Below are 20,696 nucleotides of genomic sequence, written 5' to 3' on the forward strand. Positions count from 1 at the left end.
ATAAATTAAAAAAAAAAAAAAGAAGGCCCAAGGCCCTACAGCAGCTTGCATTGCTTCACAGCTGGGCCTCATCTGGGCACTTCCAAACCCCAAACAAAGAAGAGGAATCTGCAGATCTCTCCGTAGCTCCTGCTGGGTGGCCTCAGGCAGAGGCTAAATTAGCACCTCCTTGGAGATCCAAGAGCCAGTGTACCCAGTGGTCAGAGTAGGACCATCCAGATTACAACTCCTCAGATCAATAAGGGACACACTCAGGGGGCAGACTCAGTGAGCACCAAAGCCCCACTGAAGCAAGTCTTGCCCCATAAGGGTGTCTCCAGCATAGAAGTTCTCCCATCATAGACACAGCTGATCCTCACAGCCAATTGGCCTGGAGGTCAATTCCTCCCAGTGATACCAACAACAATCAAGGCTTAACTACAACAAGGCTGTACACACAGTCCACAAAGGGTGTCCACCTCAGGTAACTGGGGAGGCTGAGCCACTGGGCCCTATAGGACATCTAGCACACAAAGCCACTCTATCAACACAGGGAAGCAGCCAAAATGTGGAGACAAAGAAACAGATCACAGATGAAAGAAATGGAGGAAAGCAAATGACTGGATATAGAGTTCAAAACCACGGTTATAAGGTTTTTCAAGAATTTTCTAGAAACCGCCGACAAATTTAGTGAGACCCTCGAGGATATAAAAAAGGATCAACTAGAAATTAAGCATACACTGACTGAAATAAAGAATACTATACAGAGATCCAACAGCAGACTAGAGGATCGCAAGAATCAAGTCAAAGATTCAAAATACGAAGAAGCAAAAAAACACTCAACTGGACAATAATCTGAACAATAAAGATTTATTTAAAAAATAAAAACATATTCTCAGGTGAGGATAAAAAAAAACTTCATTAAAGCTAGGTGGATGATATGGGATAAAATATAACAAAATGTCTAATGTAGAATGCAGGTGGTTCACACTACAAGTCTTCAACCTGAGAAGAATAAAGGTGGCAGGTCCCAAGGTTAGTAGGCACTTGCCACTTAGCTCCCAGGTAGCATTCTGAGATGGTAGCAGTAGATACAACTGTGTGAGACCTGGACAACCTGGGCCCTTGACATCTATACCAGCTTCTCACACACCAAACTGGGCAGGATGATAGATGCAGAGTCTTTGGGGGCTTAGAGAACAGGCAGCTCAGTGGTTAAAGTGTATACAGAAGGAAGGGTTGATCTGTGTCATTGAGACTCGTGAATTATTCGGAGAGCAAAGAGCACTGCAGATGAGAAAGTGGGTGGGCCATTTAAAGGTTAGAAACCAATACATTTCTGGAAGTCTGAGTTTGTAGTGGAGATTCATGCTTACAACATAATGTTAAAGACCACCACCAAGTTCTTGGTCCTTATCATCCAGATTTAAAATACTCCAGGAAGTTTTTATAGCTTGTCTATTTTTCTGCAAACAAGACCCATCAAAATGTATTCTTGTGCCTCCTGGAGCTGTGGTTCCCTTCATCTCAGAGCACATGCCCTAGTTTGTTGTTGAGACTGTCACATAGAGACAGAATCAGAAGCCATGCCAAGGCCCAAAGGTGACCTTGGTCATGTCCTGTCTATATAGTATGCCAGCTTATCACAGGAGGAATCAAATGGGCATGTTTTTTAAAAAAATAGAGAGGATCTAATGCTGTTATGGTCTGAGGCATGGTAAACAAGTTTAACTTGTTTTCATGAGTGACATTTGTGGTATAAGCCTGCACGACTGGTCATCAGTTTGTACTGGTTTTAACAGAAGATTCACCTGTGAGTGAGGGATATGATCAAGGTCATCAAAGATATTATGACACCTAGACAGAAGAGGGTGGTAGAATGGAAGGCAGAGGTTGGGTTCAGCTTAGGGGGTAAATCATTGCAAAGTTGGGGAGGCCTAAGAGGCCCTAGCAAGAATGGAAAAAGCCCAGATGAGAATTGGGTGACTTTGAATTGAAATGGAAAAATTGAGGGAGGGAGAGAAGGGGGAACAGAAGAGCCAGTTCTTCAAGACACCCATTGTCCCAATCTATCAAAGGCAGTGATTTGCAAATTCTGCCTTGAGCTTCTCACCTTCACTTTAATCACCAACTTTGTAAATGGTTGATCCATTTAAGTTTCTTTAAAAGTCACAATCCACTGTGGAGTTAAAAAAAAAAAAAATCCATGGTCCTAGATAATGGGAAGCAAAAAAATCATTTGACAATTATCTGGGGCTTTGTCCTTTATGACTGCACCAGCCCAGGACTTATAGAGCCTGCTACTTTATCTTCAAGGAACACAACCTGCCTCCAAAGCTATTGTGTATCGAAGCCAACACTGAACTTAGATCTGTACAATCTGGGTTTGTGCCTTGGTGCTGATGCTTATCTGTGTAATTATGAGTAAGCCATTCGTTTGCTTTTGTCCACACTCTATCTTGAACTCAGAGGGGTACACACAGAAAGGAAAGCAAATTGTATTTTGTGAAAGAACTTGGTGGCTAGGTGCTCATTATCTGGTACACATGATTATCAGCTAGCTTTCTTCAGTTCTGTTCCCCTTTGAAACACGTTTACAATGCAAACTCCTTTTCAGTAATGGGAGCAGTGCTAGGTATAGTGTAGATGCCCATGAATATTTCGTGCAAAGAAAAATACAGGCTTAGTTCCCAGATCTTTTAGAAGACTGATCTAAAGAAACTTGAGGCGTTTCCGTCTATCAAGTCCCAGGTTCCTGGCAGCACACAGGACACCCAGCACAACTCCACACTGAATTGTTTACACTCTGGCACACAACAGGCCAGTGAATCCTGGGGCACTTTTGTCCGTATCACTCTCAAGACTCAGCTCAGGTATCCTCTTCCTGCAGAAATCCCTACTGTCCTGGATTTCCACACCAACTGAGCCAAGGGTCTCTCTACTACGAGCTTGCTGACCCAAAATGCTGTGATTGCACCGTTTCCCAAGGTAAGGATAGTTCCCTCACACAGTGTCTGGCACAGATGGCAGCAGCCCCAGGAATGCTGACCTGAGTAACAAGACCACACTGACTCTGAATTTGGGACTTGTGATTATTTAACTTGTGATTGGCTACTAACTATTCACATCTGACCAGGCAAAACATCTCTAGTTTCCCCCTCTCTGGAGTCCCATCCTGTCTAGCTGTATTGAAGCACTGAAAGTAACACAAGGCATTTTTACACTGTCATTTTGATTCTGGGACAATGCTATTTAAATTCGCAAACAGACATTTTAGTGCCAACATTTTAATGTCAACATGCCAAACCTGGATTTCCCTTGAGAGGAAGGGGAAATGGTGAGGGAGGAGCATGTAGATGAAGCCAGCCTGCAGACCACTGGTTTCCCCGCCTATAGCAGGAGCTAGAGGGAGGGCTTTGCTTAGGAAATGCCTTTTATTCCTACACTAAAGCAAGCTGGCAGGCTAGAGGGAGAAGTGGTGCCCCAATGAAGGAAAGACCAGGCCTCATAGGGTTGGCAGCAGCAGACAGGGGATATAGAGGCATTAAGGAAGATAGAATTACCCTTGAAAGTGTGAAATGGCAAAAACAGGCACATCCTCAGGCAAAGGTCCCCCACTAAGATGCCCCAGCTGCACCTCAGATCTGTCCAGCATGAGCACCGACTATGCTGAGAGCCTCCACAGTACAATTGCAGGGGTGAGGGTGTCACCTACCCCTCGGCCTGGCTCCTCTGGGTGCATGGGCATCGCTTGCATGCCAGCGACCCACCACTCCAGATGCTTCTCCTGTGCAGTACCCAGGGCTTGCCCCTGGAATGACCATTGGCACTAACCTCTTTCACCAAGCAGGGTGACCACAGCCCAGTTGTTCCTGTCACTCTCAACCCATCTTGCATATCCATTATTGACACATCACCCCCTTGGGACACTGAGAGCGCGAAGTTGCAAGATATGGGGTCTAAGATCTGAGTGCACACAGGGCCGTCAAATGTTCAGTCCTATTTCCAGATGGGGCACGGGGTAAGGTAGGTCAGTGATTGTCAGCTAATAGGGAAGCAAAAAGTATAAGGGAAAGAGATCAAGCCTCCATGGTAGCAACCTAGACCTTTTTGGTTGTGTTAAGAGCACAGCTTTAAAAATATTTTAGAAATCCAATGAGCCTGGCTTATTCAGGTAACAAAGTACATTGACATTAGTCCCAACCTGTGCTGTACAGGCAGTAATCTATCACCAATCTTTCTTTTTAAGGATTAGGAAACTGTGTGTGTGTGTGTGTGTGTGTGTGTGTGTGTGTGTGTGTGTGTGTGTTTGATTTGAATGTGGGGAAGTGAGAAGCAGCAGTTACAAGGAATTTTGTTCCTTGTTGGTGGAAAAGAGCCAACAGACACAGGCCACAACCACAGGCAAAGGGTTAGAGAAACTTGTTATTAAATTTAATTTTCTTTAAATACATACCTTCTCCCACCCTCACCCACTCTGGGGAGGAACGGAAACCCCCACCCCCTCCATTCCATATATAAATCCTGAGATGGTGAGGATGAAGTATAAAAATACTATTTACAAGGGGGAAGAAGGTGTCGCTATCTTCACCTTCAGACACCCCCTTCCCCAGGCCCCTTTTGCTCCTTTAGAAAAAGCCCCTGGAAATCCATTTGAGTGTAGAACAAGCCCTTCCTCTGGAGGGGCATTCAGACTCCGGTGTGGACTAGGAAGCTCCAAGATTGATGGAGGAAGAGAGCGAGTGGATAGCACCTCAGACCCTAGCAGGGGGAGGGATGGCCCTCCTTACCCTGTAGCCAGGCTGGCCAGCCAGCCTTTGTTTCCATAGGTCCCATGTAAACATTGACTTTGCTTTTATATGTCCCTGCTCTTCCTAATTTCCTACAGAGCCTCCCTCACTTCCACTGGAAGCACTTGGTTCCTTGATCTTTTCTTCCTTACTTCCCTTCTAACCTTCTGATGGAAGGAGTGGGGGGCAGGGGAGGACAGAGCCCATCTCATCCCTTCTTCTAGGGCTTTGTGGTCATACGGTCTCTCTCTCTACTGTGTGTTCCAAGGGTGATTCTTCCCCCAGAGCAGGGACAGGCAGGGAAATCATCCAGTACCAGGATACATTGGTCTTGATGAGCGATGCTTTCAGTACTGAGTAGCAGGGAAGAAGACTTCAAGAGGCAGAAAGGAGGGGCAAGTCTGGCCTCTCACTGATGGTGGGAGACCAGCCCTATACTACCTCCCCTTCAGGTAGGCATGACCATTATCACCCAACAGTCTTGTTCATTGCAGCTATGCAGAGGGACCAGGCACCCATGAGGCAAGACGTCTTCTCCAGGCCTGATGTAAAGGCAGCCCTCACACCAGCTCATCCAATAGGATTCCGATGCTCTGAGTGGCCTCGGAGGGGCCAGCGATGGGCTTGTTACACATAGGGCAGACGCAGCGTACTTCTAGCCACTTCACCAGACACCTGTGGGTAACAAAAGATGTGAGATACCCCAACCTGCTCTGGCTGGCTATCATTCAGAGCCCAGCTGTTTCTCAGACACAGACCATCCCATCCTATCCTTACTGCAATTGAACCACTCCCTTTTGCCTGCTGTCCAGACAGGTTGTAGGACATCACTGACAAGGAGTAGGTGGGAGGAGGTAGAAATCATAGATTCTAGAACAGTCAAACTTTTTGACTCGAGGGCCACAATGGGTTCTTAAACTGGACCGGAGGGCCGGAACAAAAGCATGGATGGAGTGTTTGTGTGAACTAATATAAATTCAAAGTAAAGGAGCGGAGGGGAGAGCAAGAGAACCCTCCGCTCTTTCGACTCCGCGGGCCAGATAGAACAGCCGAACGGGCCGGATCCAGCCCGCATGCCATAGTTTGCCCACGGCTGTTAGAAGATGCTTCCTGCTTATTTCTTTTAAAAGGCACTTCGGGCACACATTTCCACCGTGAACACTTACTTCCGATGAAAAGCATGTTGGCACGGGAGCACACCCAGCTCATCCTTCCCCTTGAAGTCTTCCAGACAGACTGCACAGGTCTGCTGCAGAGAGCAGGGGGGCAGGGAAAGTGTGAGAGGAGATTGGGCAAGCACCCCACTCACCGTCCTGAACACACGTTATGGCCACCCCAGTTTCACAGGTTCCTTTTGCGCAGTCTATTCCAGAAGAATGGTTTTTAATGCTTTCTAGCCTAGTACATTTGGCAAGGGGAGATGTTTCAATAACGAGAGGTAAGGATGAGGGTATGTGGTCTGTTACCTTCTTTAAATCCAGCCTTCTGTTCATATATATGAACCCCCTCAATCTCAACTGAATTACTCTTCTAGAAGAGGGCTTGGGCAACATCTGAACTTGCTGAGATATAAAAAACAGGGGCAGCCCTAGTTGGTTTGGCTCAGTGGATAGAGCGTCGACCTTCGGACTGAAGGGCCCTGGATTCGATTCTGGTCAAGGGCAGGCTTAATCCCCAGTAGGGGGCGTGCAGGAGGCAGCTGATCAATGATTCTCTCTCACCATTAATACTTCTATCTCTCTCTCCCTTTCCCTTCCTCTGAAATCAATGAGTATATTTAAAAACAGGGACAAAATAGGGCCATTTCTCAGTAGTCTTGTGTCTAGTGATATCTGTGATGCTCCCTACTCCAGACAACCACAAACACTGTGTGTAGGAGATCCTGGTTATGGACAGAAGCTTTGGGCAGCGAGAGGTGACCTCCAGGGTCAGGTGGGAAAGGAGTAGGAATGGCCTATTCCTAAAGGGTCAGTGTGGGGGGAACCCAGGATTTGTTGGGTGTGAGCAGAGTGATGGGGGGACAGGGAAGAACCACAGGCATGGACACATTAGTTAGTTCCATAGTCTGCTAGGGCAGAGGGAATATACAGGGTAAAAGGACCTTCTTTTCAGAGGTTCCCGAATGGGCCCAGGCTGAAAGCTGAGGGTGCCCTGTGCTTTACCCACGGGGCCCCCCGACATGCCGTCCCAACACACTCACCCCATATAATTGTGACTTCTTGGCATCCCCTTTAAGCACCACCTGGGAAGAAAGGAGGCAGCATGGTGTCCAAAGAAGCCAACCATGGGGCCAGGTGGTATCAACCAATGAGGGAAGTCCCCAGCTCTGCACAGGATCCCCCTTCCCTCCTCCCTCCCTCTCTCCCTCCCTCCCTTGCTTCCTTCTTCCCTCCTTTTCATTAAGGGGGGGCTCTGGGCACTGCCTAAGCCAACCAGACTTGAGGACAGTAAAAGGACTGAACCCTGGAGAAGGCCAGAGGGGAGGCTGAGGGGGATTCCAGGCCAGGACAGCTCAAGCGTCTTCTCCTTTTCTGTCTCTAGCAGGACAAGGAGCAGAGGAGGAAGTCTCAGGGAAAGATGCGGTGCTTTACCTCCTTATATCCGTATCGTTCGCTCTGCGCCTGGTTCCGAAGTTTGCTGGGGGAAAAAGAAGAAGGGGAGAGAAGCGGTCACCATGGTACCAACAGAGCCATTCTAAGTAGGAGAGGCAGGTGGGCAGGCTGGCTGCCTGGCTTCTTCTGGGGGTGGGGATGGGTGCTCCCCACCCTATAGAGGCCATGGGGTAAGGTTTGGACCTAAGTGGGTCACCCCGAGTGAATTAATGACTCAGGCTCAACAGCCTCAAAATTTTCTGCAGCTCCCACAGACTGGGAGATTTACTCTTCCTGCATTTCTCAGGAGGTAAATTCCTGCAGGCTCCCAGACCCTGTAGATCAACAATTACTGAGTGCAGAGAAGTTAGATATTCTTAAAAGGGCTATTTCCATTCAACTAGGGGAGCAGGATAAAGAAGTGTCTGTTGACCCTGGGGGACGTTCTGCTCGGAGAACACAGTATTCTGGAAACAGAGCACTCTCCCCTCACGGTGCCAGGAAAACACAGGCGAGCCCTTCTTTGTTTGCTCCTTTTTGTTTCAAGCTGGTGGCCTGCATGCTGCCTCACTCTCAAGAGCCAAATCCTGGCACGTGTTACTGAAGGCCACAGCACACCATTACTGAGGACTTGCTGTGCACCGATCCCCGCACTAACACATTCATGTACACGCTCATCGGCTCCCAACAGCTTTAGAGGGAGAGGCTTCCCTTTCCACAGATGAGGGGAAAAGGAAGTCCGGAGAAGTAACTTGCTCAAACTTCAGAGCCGGTTGGCAGCATCTGAATGAAAGTCTCTCTGATTACAGAGCCCGAGCTCTTTAACACAACATGTGGCCTGTTTTACCAATTAGGGGAACACACCATAGTCGGGGGCCTGGCCAGGCCATGTGTGCCTGGATCCTCTAAAGAACGAACTCCAGCTGAAACTGGTTTGGCTCAGTGGATAGAGCATCGGCCTGCGGACTGAAAGGTCCCAGGTTCGATTCCGGTCAAGGGCATGTACCTTGGTTGCGGGCACATCCCCAGTAGGGGTGTGCAGGAGGCAGCTGATCGATGTTTCTCTCTCATCAATGTTTCTAACTCTCTATCCATCTCCCTTCCTCTCTGTAAAAAATCAATAAAATATATTAAAAAATATATTAAAAAAAAAAAAAAAAAAAAAAAGAACGAACTCCAGTCCAAGTGGCTCCTGCCACGAGGCTGAGGCCTGGGCAGCACATCCCTGCCCCCTTTCTCTTCCCTCTTTGGAGGGTTCCTAAAGTGGAGGGTTGGGTTAAAGGCCTCCTCAGGGCTCCCACTGCCCCATCCTTCACTTCGCACTTTCATATATTCACAGGCATCTCTGTCCCCACTTCCCAGTGAGAAGGGCAGGAAGAATGCATCCAAAGCTTACATAACTGTTAGCCGACAGACACTGGGGAAAGAAGAAATGTTCCGTGGGGTGTGCTTATAGACAACTTCTGAGGGAGACAGCCACTCTTAGCAGGTATGTGCGGAGTGACTAAGGAAGCGGTGAGGAGCCTGCTTCTTCACCGGAGAATGAGGGGATGCCACACATAATTGTGAGCCTCAATGCAACATGGCTATTACGTCGTGTGCGCCGCGGCAGATGCCTGGGGTGCCCTCCTTTTAATGGTCTTATCCGAGGAAACTCCAGAAGCCTGCCTCTCAGAGCTCAGGATGCTCAGAACACTGAGGGGCTTAAAGCTGCACCTGCACCCTGCATGTAGATTTCTGGATCAGGAAGGTTTAGATTGTGATGAAATGGGGCCAAACAGGTTGCAAAAGGAAACAAAACAAAAAAACAAAGACGCTGGGCCATCCCAGCAGGGGATATGGTGCCAACAACATTGGACAGGTGGCCTTTTCAGCTGTTGGGTGAGCAAAGTAGCTAAAAATACCCTGATTTCAATGACACCATTTCCAGCCACTGGCAATGAGCTCTCCCTTTGCTTCTTTTCCCTTTTGGAACAAACAATGCAGCCAGATCCTGAAAATAATTGTTCCTTTCCTGCCTATGTGTACTTCACTGGCCCCTCCATCCTGTGTAGGGCAGAGATTAGCCCTTTGGGGGCTGGGGGAAAATGAGTGCGGGGAAGCTGGGAGTGGAGGCTGGTTTTGGCCAATGAGCTCACCAGGTCATGAGCAGGGGTCATGGGCCTATTTTGGCTGAGGAGGAAACCAAGAAGCAGGGAGAGGAAGTGGCTTCTGCACTTGTGTGTCTTTCTATATATAGATGCCCACAGGCTGCCACACACCAGTGAGCCTCTGGAACCATGAGACTGCGGGCTGGGCTGGCTCGGAGCAGGCTGCAGAGCAGAGTGGGGTGGTGCAGGGGCAGATGACTGCAGAAGGGACAGGTGGTGCCGAGCAGCCCTGCCACGGGAAAGCTTTTGGCATCGTGTGGTTCTGTTGCTCTGTTCCTTCAGGCCAGCCAACCAAAAATTAATCAGCCATCCCCAGCTCCCAGCTTCTCCTTCTGCAGACACCCAGTCTTTAACTGTAAAGAGGTGGCCATGGCCACAGCTCCCCTCCACTTCACAGTCAAGTAGTAAGAATCAGCATTTATAAAGTGGACTCATACCTAAACTGCAGGGATGTTCCGAGGATTAAGTGAGCTGAATATTTTACAAAATGCTAACCATGATGTCTGGCATGCAGGTGGCACTTGGCAAAGAATAGCTAAAAATCTAAGGTTACACCCATTAGTGGCAGAATTAGGAAATGAACCCTGGTGGTCATCTACTCAGTGGCCCAGAGTGATTTTTCTAGGACTTCTTCACTTGATCACCTTTGCAGCTTGGCATATGTGAGCTCGTGTGTGTGTGTGTGTGTGTGTGTGTGTGTGTGTGTGTGTGTGTGTAAAGGGACCAAGTGGAGTTGGCTTTACAGACTCCTCCCAGCATCATAAACAAATCTTTGGTATTGGAATGTGCCCACATTCAGTCTCTGGGGAACTGCACAAATTGCTTGATATGAGATGGGAGTGGCTGGTGGTCAGGCAGATGGAAGAGTTTAAGGAACAAAACTCAGGCTTGGGGAAAGACGAGAGAGTGGGGCAATACCGGAAACCTACCCTCACCCCCCACTTAATAGTGAGATGCAAATTCTAGACACAATTGTACAAGAGGAAAAAAATAAAAGTATTTACAGAAGATAGTGGCTTCAGTGGAAAATTCTAGTCGTAGGGACTTTTTAAAGTTCTGAGAAAGAACTGAGAGCACTGGGGAGCAGGCCTGCGGGCACTTCCTCCTCTTAGAGAGAGATCTTCCAGCCTGAAGAATAGGACAAGCACCTTCTCTAGCCTCCTTCTGGGTGAAGGACTCAAACCCACCAGGACACCTCAGTGAGGAACCAGATCTCCTGCTTCCTCCATCCTAATTTCATCTTCTTAGATGATTTGATCAGACACTAGCCTAGACTCCAGTTGACATCTACTCAGGCATTTGTGGGGGTTAGTGATCACGATGGCTCTAGCCATGTTCTGCTAGTCAGAGGCGTTCAGCACTCCCCAATATCCAGCGAAGAATTGTTAACACCAAACGCGTGCTCTTGTTAGAAACTACTCTAATTTCCAGTCTAAATTCCAGTTATGCCCCACATTTTTGGTAGGAAATAGCCACAGTTCCCATGTCTTATCAACAGGAGAAGAAACAGTTCCTGGAGAAACTCCAGTCCTTCCCTGGGTCCCTGTGCAATAAGGGAGGCTTTTAGTTTTTGCACTCTCAAAAAATAAGAGCTTCCAAGGCAGAATAAACAAGCAGATCTCCAGACACCAGCTTGCTAATATTAGCATCTGCTGGACATAGAAAGATTTCCCAGGAGGGCAGAGGTACGTGCCACTGGTGTAACTCATGCCTACTTATCCCCGGCTACCCAGCGGGTGTGAGTGGGAAGAGAGACAGTTAAAGGACCATCAATGACATTACTTTGTCAGACAGTAATTCTAGGCAACCTTAGCATAACTGGCCAAGAGGCAGGATACAGCCCAACCCATAGTGACCTTACATGCTTGGGACAACTTGATAGGCTGATGTAAACAGAAATACGAGGCCTCCAGGGCCCAGTAAAGGACTGGCTAAGTCCTGTCTTTCAAGCAGGACACCCGCTGGAGGTTAGTGACCATTGTGAGCCTCACTCAGCTCACCCTACCCCTGGCTGCCTCCTCCCTGACTCCCCCATTCCAGGTCAGCCAGTGAGTTACTCACCTGATGAAGTAACAGCAGAAGATGAGGCTGAGCATGAAGACAAAGATGCCTGTACCAAAGATGACCATGTAGATGTTCAGAGGAAGGTCTTGGAAACTGATGGGTGGCATTGAGCAGGACTTGTTAGTACTAACCAGTCCCAGGCCACAGAAACACCCTGCAGAGAAAGGGGGAGGGAGAACAATATTATTCTAGTTGGAAATGTACCTCTGGGGCTGATGTACTCTGTGTCAACAAGGATGGAGAGAGAACTGGCAGACTCTAAACCTCTGATTCCGGGGCTTAAGTTCATGTCCTAGATCTAATACTTACTAGCTGTGTAATCATGGGTCAAGTAACCAATCTACGAAATGGACTACTACACACAGTACTTAAAGCTGCATCCCCATCTTGGTGGGGGGAGGGGGGATCAAGATTTCAGGCAATGGGCAGAAAAATGGAAATACTTCCTTCAGTTAGAGCCCATATGGTGCAGTAGCAAAATGAAGAACCTTAGGTGAAGAAAGGTATATTTGGGCTCCAAACTCCGTCTCTCCCCCCTAGCTATTTGACCTTTTACGAGCTTACTTCACTAAGATTCACTCTGTTATGTGAAAACAAGGAATATACAGAGAGGACCAAAAAAAAAAAAAAAATACATAGAGAACCAGCATTAAGAAATATGCTTTGTAGCCCTAGCCGGCTTGGCTCAGTGGATAGAGCGTCGGCTTGAGGACTGAGGGGTAGCGGGTTTGATTCTGGTCAAGGGCATATGCCTGGGTTGCAGGCTCGATCCCCAGTGGGGGGGCGTGCAGGAGGCAGCTGATCAATGATTCTCTCTCATCATTGATGTTTCTATCTCTCTCTCCCTCTCCCCTCCTCTCTGAAAGGTCATTTGTCATTATGAAGCCACCTGCTGCAGGAGACAAGCTGCAATAGGACCAGAATAGAAATTATTCATTCCAAGGCCGAGTTCCAGAACGTGGGGGTGGGGATTGCAGTTTACTCTTACTGTCTACTGTCCCGGTTTCTACTCAAAGCCTCACTGTGCAGTCTCATGGCAGCAATGATATTCCCTGGCGCTTATTTGAAATGCAGAGTACTGGGCCCACCCCAGAAGAAATGAATCAGAATCTACACATTAACAAGGTCCTCAGCCCTATGCATTCAGTGTGGGAAGCCCTGGCTAGCCACTAGTTGCTTCCCTTCTCACATGACTTTAGAGGTATCCTGCTTGGTCTACCAACTGTAGTCGCCTTCCCCTTGCCAGGGTTTTGTGCCGAGGTAGGTGTGTGACAGGATTCTGGCCAATGAATCACAGGGAAATGTCTGCTGAAAAAGGGAAGCCTTTTCTTTTCTTTTCTTTTTTTTTTTTTGGTCATGTCTGCTCAAAACACCTGTCATGGTGGCAGCCAAGTTATAGCTGGAAAGAGAGCAGGTCAATCTAGAGCCTGTGGCAGGGGAAACAAAGAGGAGGAAAGATTTTATCAGTTGAGTTGCTAGATTAGCCAGTCCTGGAGCCATTCTCTATCTTGGGACTACTGGTTCTGACAGTACATTTTCTGTAATGTTTAACAATAGGAAAAGGGAAAAAAAGAAAGGATATAAGCAATAAGCTTGTTGAGTGTTTATTCATGCTTGCAGGCGAAAATACCATAGTGATCCAAAAGATAAGCATAACATTCTGTTTCAGAATGTGGTGAGACAAGAAAATCAGAATTTAACATATACCTGCTACATCCCAAGCACATTCTCATGCTACCAGTTTAATTTTATAAAGACTCAATCATTGAACTGTCTGTATTCCAACAGTTAACAAGGCCTGGCTCCAAAGGCCTCTGTACTCGAGCCCTGAACATGGGTTTTAGGAACTTTCCTGACATCTTGGTTAAGAGCCAGAACCCATTAATATATACTTCAGAATTCTGCATTATAATTACCAGAGCTACAATTCAGCAGAAGTCTCGCTTGAAAGATGAAGTCATCTTTGATGTACTTCTCATACCTCTTTTCATCCCCTAGATCAATCCAGTGACCATATAATGAGCCTCCCTCCAAACCTCTTTCATATTTTGTGCCCAATTCTATTGCCAAGTCCCTATTCCAAACAGACGTTAGGCCCGATTCTATTCCAAGTCCCTATCCAGTCGCCTAATTGATGTCTAGCCCTTCCTCTAATTTAGCCCACATGTCTCTCATATCCTCCTACTCTGTTCCTATCATGTATTTCCCAAACTCATGACTAACAAAGTCCTCCTAAACACGTGTGCACTGGGTCCCCTCTTAGCCTTCCCGCCAATGTCCTCCAGCCCCACCCCATGTGGGCCTGTCTCCTCACTACTTCTTGCCCAACTTTGTACTCACTGCCTCCATACCTTTGTTCATCAGCTTTCCCCGCCTGAAACTCCCTGCTTTCCTAAAGCCCACCAAGCCAGGTCTTTGTGATATTCCAGTGACCCTCTCTTTCCAGAATTCTATGTGCTCATAGCTCTATCACATGTTCTGGCTCTTGAATACTTAGTAATTATCTTACAATGCCCAGTTGTTCCTAGCATCAACTTAACTCAAACATACATTAAGCACTGATTATATGACAAGTACCTTGATAGACACTGAAGATAAAAATCAGGAAAAAATGAGTAGATGGTTTTACCTTCCAGGGAAGAAGACACAAAGGTGTTTTTTGTTTTGTTTTTGTTAATCTTCATGCAAGGATATATTTCCCATTGATTTTTTTTTTTAAGAGAGATACAGTGGAAGGGAGAGAGACAGAGAGAAACATTGATTGGTTGCCTCCCTGCAACCAAGGTATGTGTCCTTGACTGGGAATCAAACCCAAGATCCTTCAGTCTGAGAGCCAACACTCTAAACACTGAGCCAAACCAGCAAGGGCCAGACACAAAAGTTTTCACCATACAAAGTGAAGCACAGTAGAGGAGCAACTATAATCCTAAGATCAGAGATGAAAGTCCTTAACAACCTGAATGCTCTGAGGTCTGAGGAAAGCAATTTGGATATTTTCCAGTGCCTAGTCTAGTGTTTGGCTTGTTCTCAAAAACTAGTTAACAGATAAATAACTCCTAATTTTCTCAAAACCGGGCACCCTTGGCAGAAACTCACACTCCAAAGTAAGTAGAAAAGTAAGTAGACTGATGCTTGGGAAAATTGCCTAGAAACTGCCCTCAGCTGAATGGATGACCAGTCAGTGAACAAGTACTGTTGAAGGCCTGATTTATGCAATGACCTACACATTGTGGGTAAACAAAAAGTAAAAGAAGTAATTCTTATCTTGAAAGATTTTTTTATTAAGCTGAAAACAATGAAATAATTAGCTACTAAACTTTGCTATACCCAACAATAAGCCCTTGCTTCTAGTCTCTAGCAGGATTTAGAAAGTTTTCACCACCCCTCCACTCAAATATTTGCTCCATGGGCCAAAAGAAGTCAAATTTCCTTGAAGACATCATGGTGGACTGAGTCTATTCTGGAAAAGGGTCTTAGGACTTCCCTTCAAGAAACTGTGCCCACAATATCAATGAGACCTTCCTCCCAACAAGAGCAACTCCATACCTCCCTGCCCCCAACACTATTTGATGCTATAAGAGGACCTAACCTCCAATCTGTCTTGACTCTCTATGCATTCTTTTACAGGTTGGATCCTGGTATCTTTAGGGTTCCAAAGAACCTCATTTGGTTTCCTATTCTGGGAGCTTGCAGTGGGGTGACAGTAGCTATTGTAGAGGCTTTGTGTATGCACTCTGCAGGCACTTTGGCCTCAGCAGTCCATCTTCACCATCTTCTCTTGTCTGATGACCCAGGATTGAGGCACTGAGCTTAGGACTCTTACGTGATAGGGGTGTAGGTGAGAAGAGCTCCATAGGCAAGAGATGGTCCATTTGCTTGGATGGTGAAGTTTTCCTCTAAAAGTTGGACAGAACACCAACCCCGGGAAAGAGGGGATTCAGAGATTTTTCACAAAATGGTGGGGAGAGGGATTGCTTCCTCGTGGAGTCCAAGAACAGGATCTCTCCGTCACTAAGAAGTGACCAGAGAAAGCAGCATGTCCTCTGCTGGCCTAAGAACCTCTCTGAAAGAGGGCTGCCGGGAATAAAGGCCAGTGTGACCGACAACTTCACGGTTCTTCTCCTGAAGTCTCTTCTCCATTGTCTCAGCCGACCTACGCGAGCCCTGACATCAGAGTGTTTCATCTCCATGAGTGGGCTGGGAGTGGGAATGACGTCAAGAGAAGGGCTGGCCAAGAAAGACCAGAGACTCTGGGAAATGCCTCTCCTTCCCGGCCAAGGGAATCTTTCCCAGATGCTGGGATACTCAGTTCTGCCTCATCCCGTCTTCCGGCCCCTCTCCCGCAATGCCCGCCTATCACACAGCTTGGTTCATTGTCAGGAAATTGGATACGACGAGCAAGAGGAAGGGGGTGGGGGAGGGCATTCTTACACATGCTGCCCAAACCTTGCCTTAAAACAAAAGCCTCTTGAGATAATTAATCCAAGACCTGGCAAGAGAGAGTCTGCTTTCAGAAAGAATTTTTCCTCTAACTAGCCAGTTTGCCACACACTCAGAGATAAGACTAGCTGTTTCCCTGCCCCAGCTCTACCAGCGTTAGAACTAGGCGGTCAAGATCCTAGGACCATTAGGGAGTATTAGTATTCAAGGTTTTGAACTGATCCCTGAGAAAGGCCCCCAGTTCAATTAGCTTGGGTGAAGAATCAGACCCACGCCCAACGTGTTATCACCTGAACCACAAAAGAAGCCTCAGATGAGATAAATTTAGCATCACCGGGGGGGGGGGGGGGGGTTGGGAAGGTGGCTAGTGAACGGGGTGGTTGGGTCTGGAGGTGAGGTTCCATCATTGAGGCTCTGGGGAGCAGCTTAGCCTGCGCCCAGGGGTAACCGAGCTCCGAGATACGTATCTGCAAAGCGTTATCAGTTCAATAAAGCCATGCTCTTTAATCCGGCGTCTTCCACGGGCTCAGAGCCCCATAGCAGCCAGTGCGAAGCCAACAAAGACACAGAGGAAGCCACCCCCGGCCGGGCCCGCACGCAGCATTGTGTGCACATTTCAAATAGCCTGCAAAGTTTCAGACAGGGAACTTGAGCTCCCTCTAGTCTAGAGATCCTAGCCCGAGCGCGGATTTCAGGCTCCTCAGACAATCACAACAAAGAAGAGAGTTGGAGCGCACAAAGGCAGGGGAAGGGGTAGGAGAGCGAAGCCGCCACACAAGGGCCGCGAACCCCGCGGCTCCCACGCCCCCGCCGCCGCCGCCCCTTCGGAGACCCTTCCCCGCCCGCCAGTGAAATCTGGGCTTTGCGTTGGTTTGTTTGTTTGTTTTTCCATTTCCGCGCTGTGCAGAATAGAGTTGGGCTCCAGGACGCCTTCTCGCCCGCCCCATTTCAAGAGAAACTTGGCTCGAGAGACAGAACAAGCCTCAGAGCTTAGGTCTTGCGCCCCCTCCTCGTCCCCGGCGAGCCCAGCGCCCGCTCGCCCCCGGACTCACCGTTACACCACTGGAATGGGTGCATCAATGAATTCGTGGCGGGCTTCCCACGGCAAACGAACGCAGGCGGCGGGAGAGGCAGGCGGGTGAGCGCACCGGCTCGCTGGCCCTCGCTGATCCGCAGGTGGGGCCGGTGCAGTCCGCCGCAGCCGCCTTTCTCCAGAAGTCGAACTCCCTTCGGAGTGGAGGGGCTTCGGAGAGGCCGGTTTAGAGCAACAAAGAGGAAAGAGAAAACAAATAGAAAGTCCCCCGAATCAACGCACCGCCGAGGAAATGCAGGAAAGGCCCCGGGGGTGGGGAAGATGTGGGGCGCCACAGAGTAGGATGGGGGTACCCAGGCGTCAGAGGCTTTCGGCCCGCTGCGGGAAAAGAAAAACCTTAAGGGAGACGGCTCAGGTCACATCACGCGGAGGAGGAGAGGGGCCAGAGACTCCGAAATTGACACAGGTTGTGCACACCCCCTCCCATATATACACCCCCGGGAAGCCCCGCCCCTCCCGTCATCCGTCCTCCGGCCAATGGGAGTCTTCCTCTGGGCCCCGGGTATTATTTGCAGGCCCGCCCCCTTCTAGGGCGGAGCGTCTTCGCAAGGTGGGGCGCCCGCCCCTCACCTTCCCAGCCCTGGGAAAACTTAAGTGGAAAGAGGAGCGTGCACCGCCGCGAGTTGGCCCGGAGCTGGCGGAACCAGCCTCCTCCGCCAGGGACCGGGGAGAAACCGAACAGTTAGTGCCACATTGTTTTCCGCCTCCAGCTCTATTACGGTTTCTATCGCTCTTTGAGGAACCAGTTCTTTGAGGAGTGGTTACATTTCTGCTCCGAGGGCAAGGATTTGGCGGCTAGCACGTTCCTTTGTTCACTGTAGAAGGGGGAACTGAAGCCAGAAGATAAAGAAGATGAATGACAAACGTGAAATCTGGAATCATCTCATTTTTGGCCAGTCCCTCATTTTACGAAGGAATTAAGGCTTGAAGTTTAAGCCTAATGTTGTCCACGTAAGAAATGTACAAACCTGTAGGGAAATTTCATAAGACTGTATTTGAGCCTAAACTGACGACAATTGCCAGGAAGCCAGATATAAACTGCTGCAGAGAGTAACAGTTTTACAGTTTTCTTTTGTGCATTTGAAATTGAGGTGACATAAGGAAGGTTACAAGAAGGTGGAAGAAAGCAAGGTGTTTGTGTGGGGTGGCGAGGGGGCGGGGGCGGGGGACACGTGGTGGATTAAGATTATGTGCTCACTCCAGGGAAGTTGTATCTTGAGGGGTCTGAAAATAAGCATTTCAAAGGTTTGTTAACCTAAGTCCACAGAAACAATGGGCAGGGGTAAACCAAGATAAACCTTTTACTAAAAAGTTATATGCCTGGGTCTTGACCACCCACCAAGATCCAGTTAGGAATTTATGATCTACCACAGCACCCCTTTTTTCATCTACAATGTAAATTTGTCAGGGCTCCATAATCCGGAGTAGCGGGATCAAACCCTGGAACCGACATTGGCAATGCATTCGGGGTAAAATCTTCAGCATCCAGCACCGTGAAGGAGTTGAATGAATAGTAAGTACTACATGGAAAAAGACGGAATCTCCTAATTCCCTGTCCAATGTGCTTTCTTTTATGAGATATTGCAGCGTTTCCTACGTCTTCTTTTTGTCTTTTTTCAGAATGTATTTACTTTTACTTTGGATCGGCACCTTTGCACCAGAGACCCATCAGTGTCAACAAGGTTTCTACTCACCTGGGAATTACAGGTGAGAGGAGACAGTAAATAAGCAAGCAAACAAATAAGAATGGCTTAATCTAATCTTCCTGCAACCCCTTAGTTGAAAGTGATAAATACTTTATCTCTTGGGAATTTGTGACACTCCAATACGATTTGCATATCAGTGCTTTGTCATATAAATGCCTGATGTCAAGGTATCAAATGACTTGGCCAAGATAACATAGCAGTCTGCAACAAATGTTTAGCACTTAATTATATAATTGCCTTGAAAAATTTATTAGCTACTCTGGAAGGGCATCCAGTACAGATCTCCCTAATTTCATCTTTGAATTGGAAAATTGTGAAACCTTTCTAAGTGGCCTCTATGACTCTATGGCTTAGACTTGTAGGGCCCGTGATATTAGAGATGTTATATATGCAGGCTCCTAGGCCTGGAGCCCAGAGATATTGATACAGTATTTAAAGGGTGAACCCCAGAAATATTTATTTACTATCCCTTGACCCCCAAACTTCTCATACAGTTTTGCTGAGAGAAATTAATGGTGTGATCTTACTCTGAAATCCATCCTCTCTGCTGGCCACAGAGTTACCTTTCTAAAACATAAATCTAATCATTTATTTCTTGAGCTTAATAACTTTTATTGGTCCCTGGTGTCTACAGGATACAGTCGAACTCTGGAGTATGGCATTCAAATCATTTCAGTCTGGCATTGCCTATTTTCTGGCGCTCTCCTTTCCCACACGCTATTCATCAGCCATGAAGCTTTTGCTGTTATTCCTCAAATACAGTATATTCTTTCTTGATTGATTTTGTACATGGCATGGCTTATGTTTGGAATGTGCTCTTTTTCTTTCTGTGCCTGACATTTTGTAAGATTCAGCTAAAAATTCATCTCTACGTGGCCCACCATTCTCATCTTTTCCCTGTCTCCATCTCTTTCAGCACTTTTCATGTACAATGTAATATGTTATAGGATTTTAAGGATAATGATGTGAATTCCTGAATATGATCCCTTCATGAGCCTTCCTTATAACAGAATTTTCAAGGACATGAATCATTTTTGTGGTGGTTCCAGTGTCTGGTTCAATAAATATTTTTGGTATGCATGTATGTATGTGCATGCATGTATATAAACCAGCATTTAATTTAAGCCATGTTCTAGGTGCAGTGTAAGCAATTAAAAAACATCATTGTTACTTATCCAATAGTTCTTTATATTCATGGACTCAGGGGAAAGGTGTCTATAGGTCAGCCTAATTGCTAGGTGCATCTAGGAAGGAAAATTGTCAGAAGTGAGGAATGTCTCCCCCCAACCTAGACTAAGGAGCTGATGTGGGAAGATGAAGGTGGGAACCATGCGAGTTCTCATGCAGACCGAGCTGGTCACACAGGACAGTGAATATCCCAGTGGCACCTGCATGAGTGTGGTCATCAGAATGTTCTATAACAATTCATGTGTGGTTTTTTTCCAAACTATAAGAGAACATCCTATCTAATAAAAGAGTAATATGCAAATTGACCATAACTCCGCTACACCCACAAGCCATGCCCACCAGCCAATCAGGAGCGAATATGCAAATAAACCCAATCAAGATGGCTAAGGCCACAGAGAGCAGGAAGGAGGCTTGGGTTTCCCTGGCAATGGAGGAAGCCAAGCTTTCTGCTTGCCCTTGCCAGCCTAGGCCTCCACTCAAGGCTACAAAGTTTCAATGACAGAAGATACATAAGTCCAAACAGAAATGGCAGCAGCCATGGAGCTGGAAAGAACAGGAGGCTGGGGTTGCCCACGGCTATGGAGGAAGCCAAGCTTCTGCAGCCCTGGCCAGCCCAGGCTTCTGCTTAAGGCTACAAAGTTTAAATTATAGAAGATACATAAATCCCAACAAAAATGGCTGCCGCCACAGAGCGA

General features: G+C 47.4%; 1 protein-coding gene across 2 annotated transcripts; it reads right to left on the bottom strand.

Moving 5' to 3' along the window:
- Positions 1–4,386: 4,386 nt before the first annotated feature.
- On the bottom strand, positions 4,387–17,509 carry RNF122 (ring finger protein 122). 2 transcript variants are annotated; one of them, XM_080660816.1, is made up of 7 exons: positions 17,067–17,509; positions 11,572–11,728; positions 7,361–7,406; positions 6,970–7,011; positions 6,236–6,322; positions 5,936–6,018; positions 4,388–5,444 (listed from the first exon to the last, which is right to left on the bottom strand). In XM_080660816.1, exons 1-7 carry the CDS (start codon positions 17,089–17,091, stop codon positions 5,330–5,332), a joined length of 555 nt encoding a protein of 184 aa, XP_080516942.1. In that variant the 5' UTR covers positions 17,092–17,509; the 3' UTR covers positions 4,388–5,329. The 2 variants fall into 2 exon arrangements, with proteins under 2 accessions (XP_080516941.1, XP_080516942.1); XM_080660815.1 differs by lacking the exon at positions 6,236–6,322 and having other exon boundaries at positions 4,387–5,444.
- Between the last annotated feature and the right edge of the window lie 3,187 nt (positions 17,510–20,696).

This window comes from Plecotus auritus (assembly GCF_963455305.1).
Source record: "Plecotus auritus genome assembly, chromosome: 3".
In the NCBI taxonomy this organism is placed as follows: Eukaryota; Metazoa; Chordata; class Mammalia; order Chiroptera; family Vespertilionidae; genus Plecotus; species Plecotus auritus.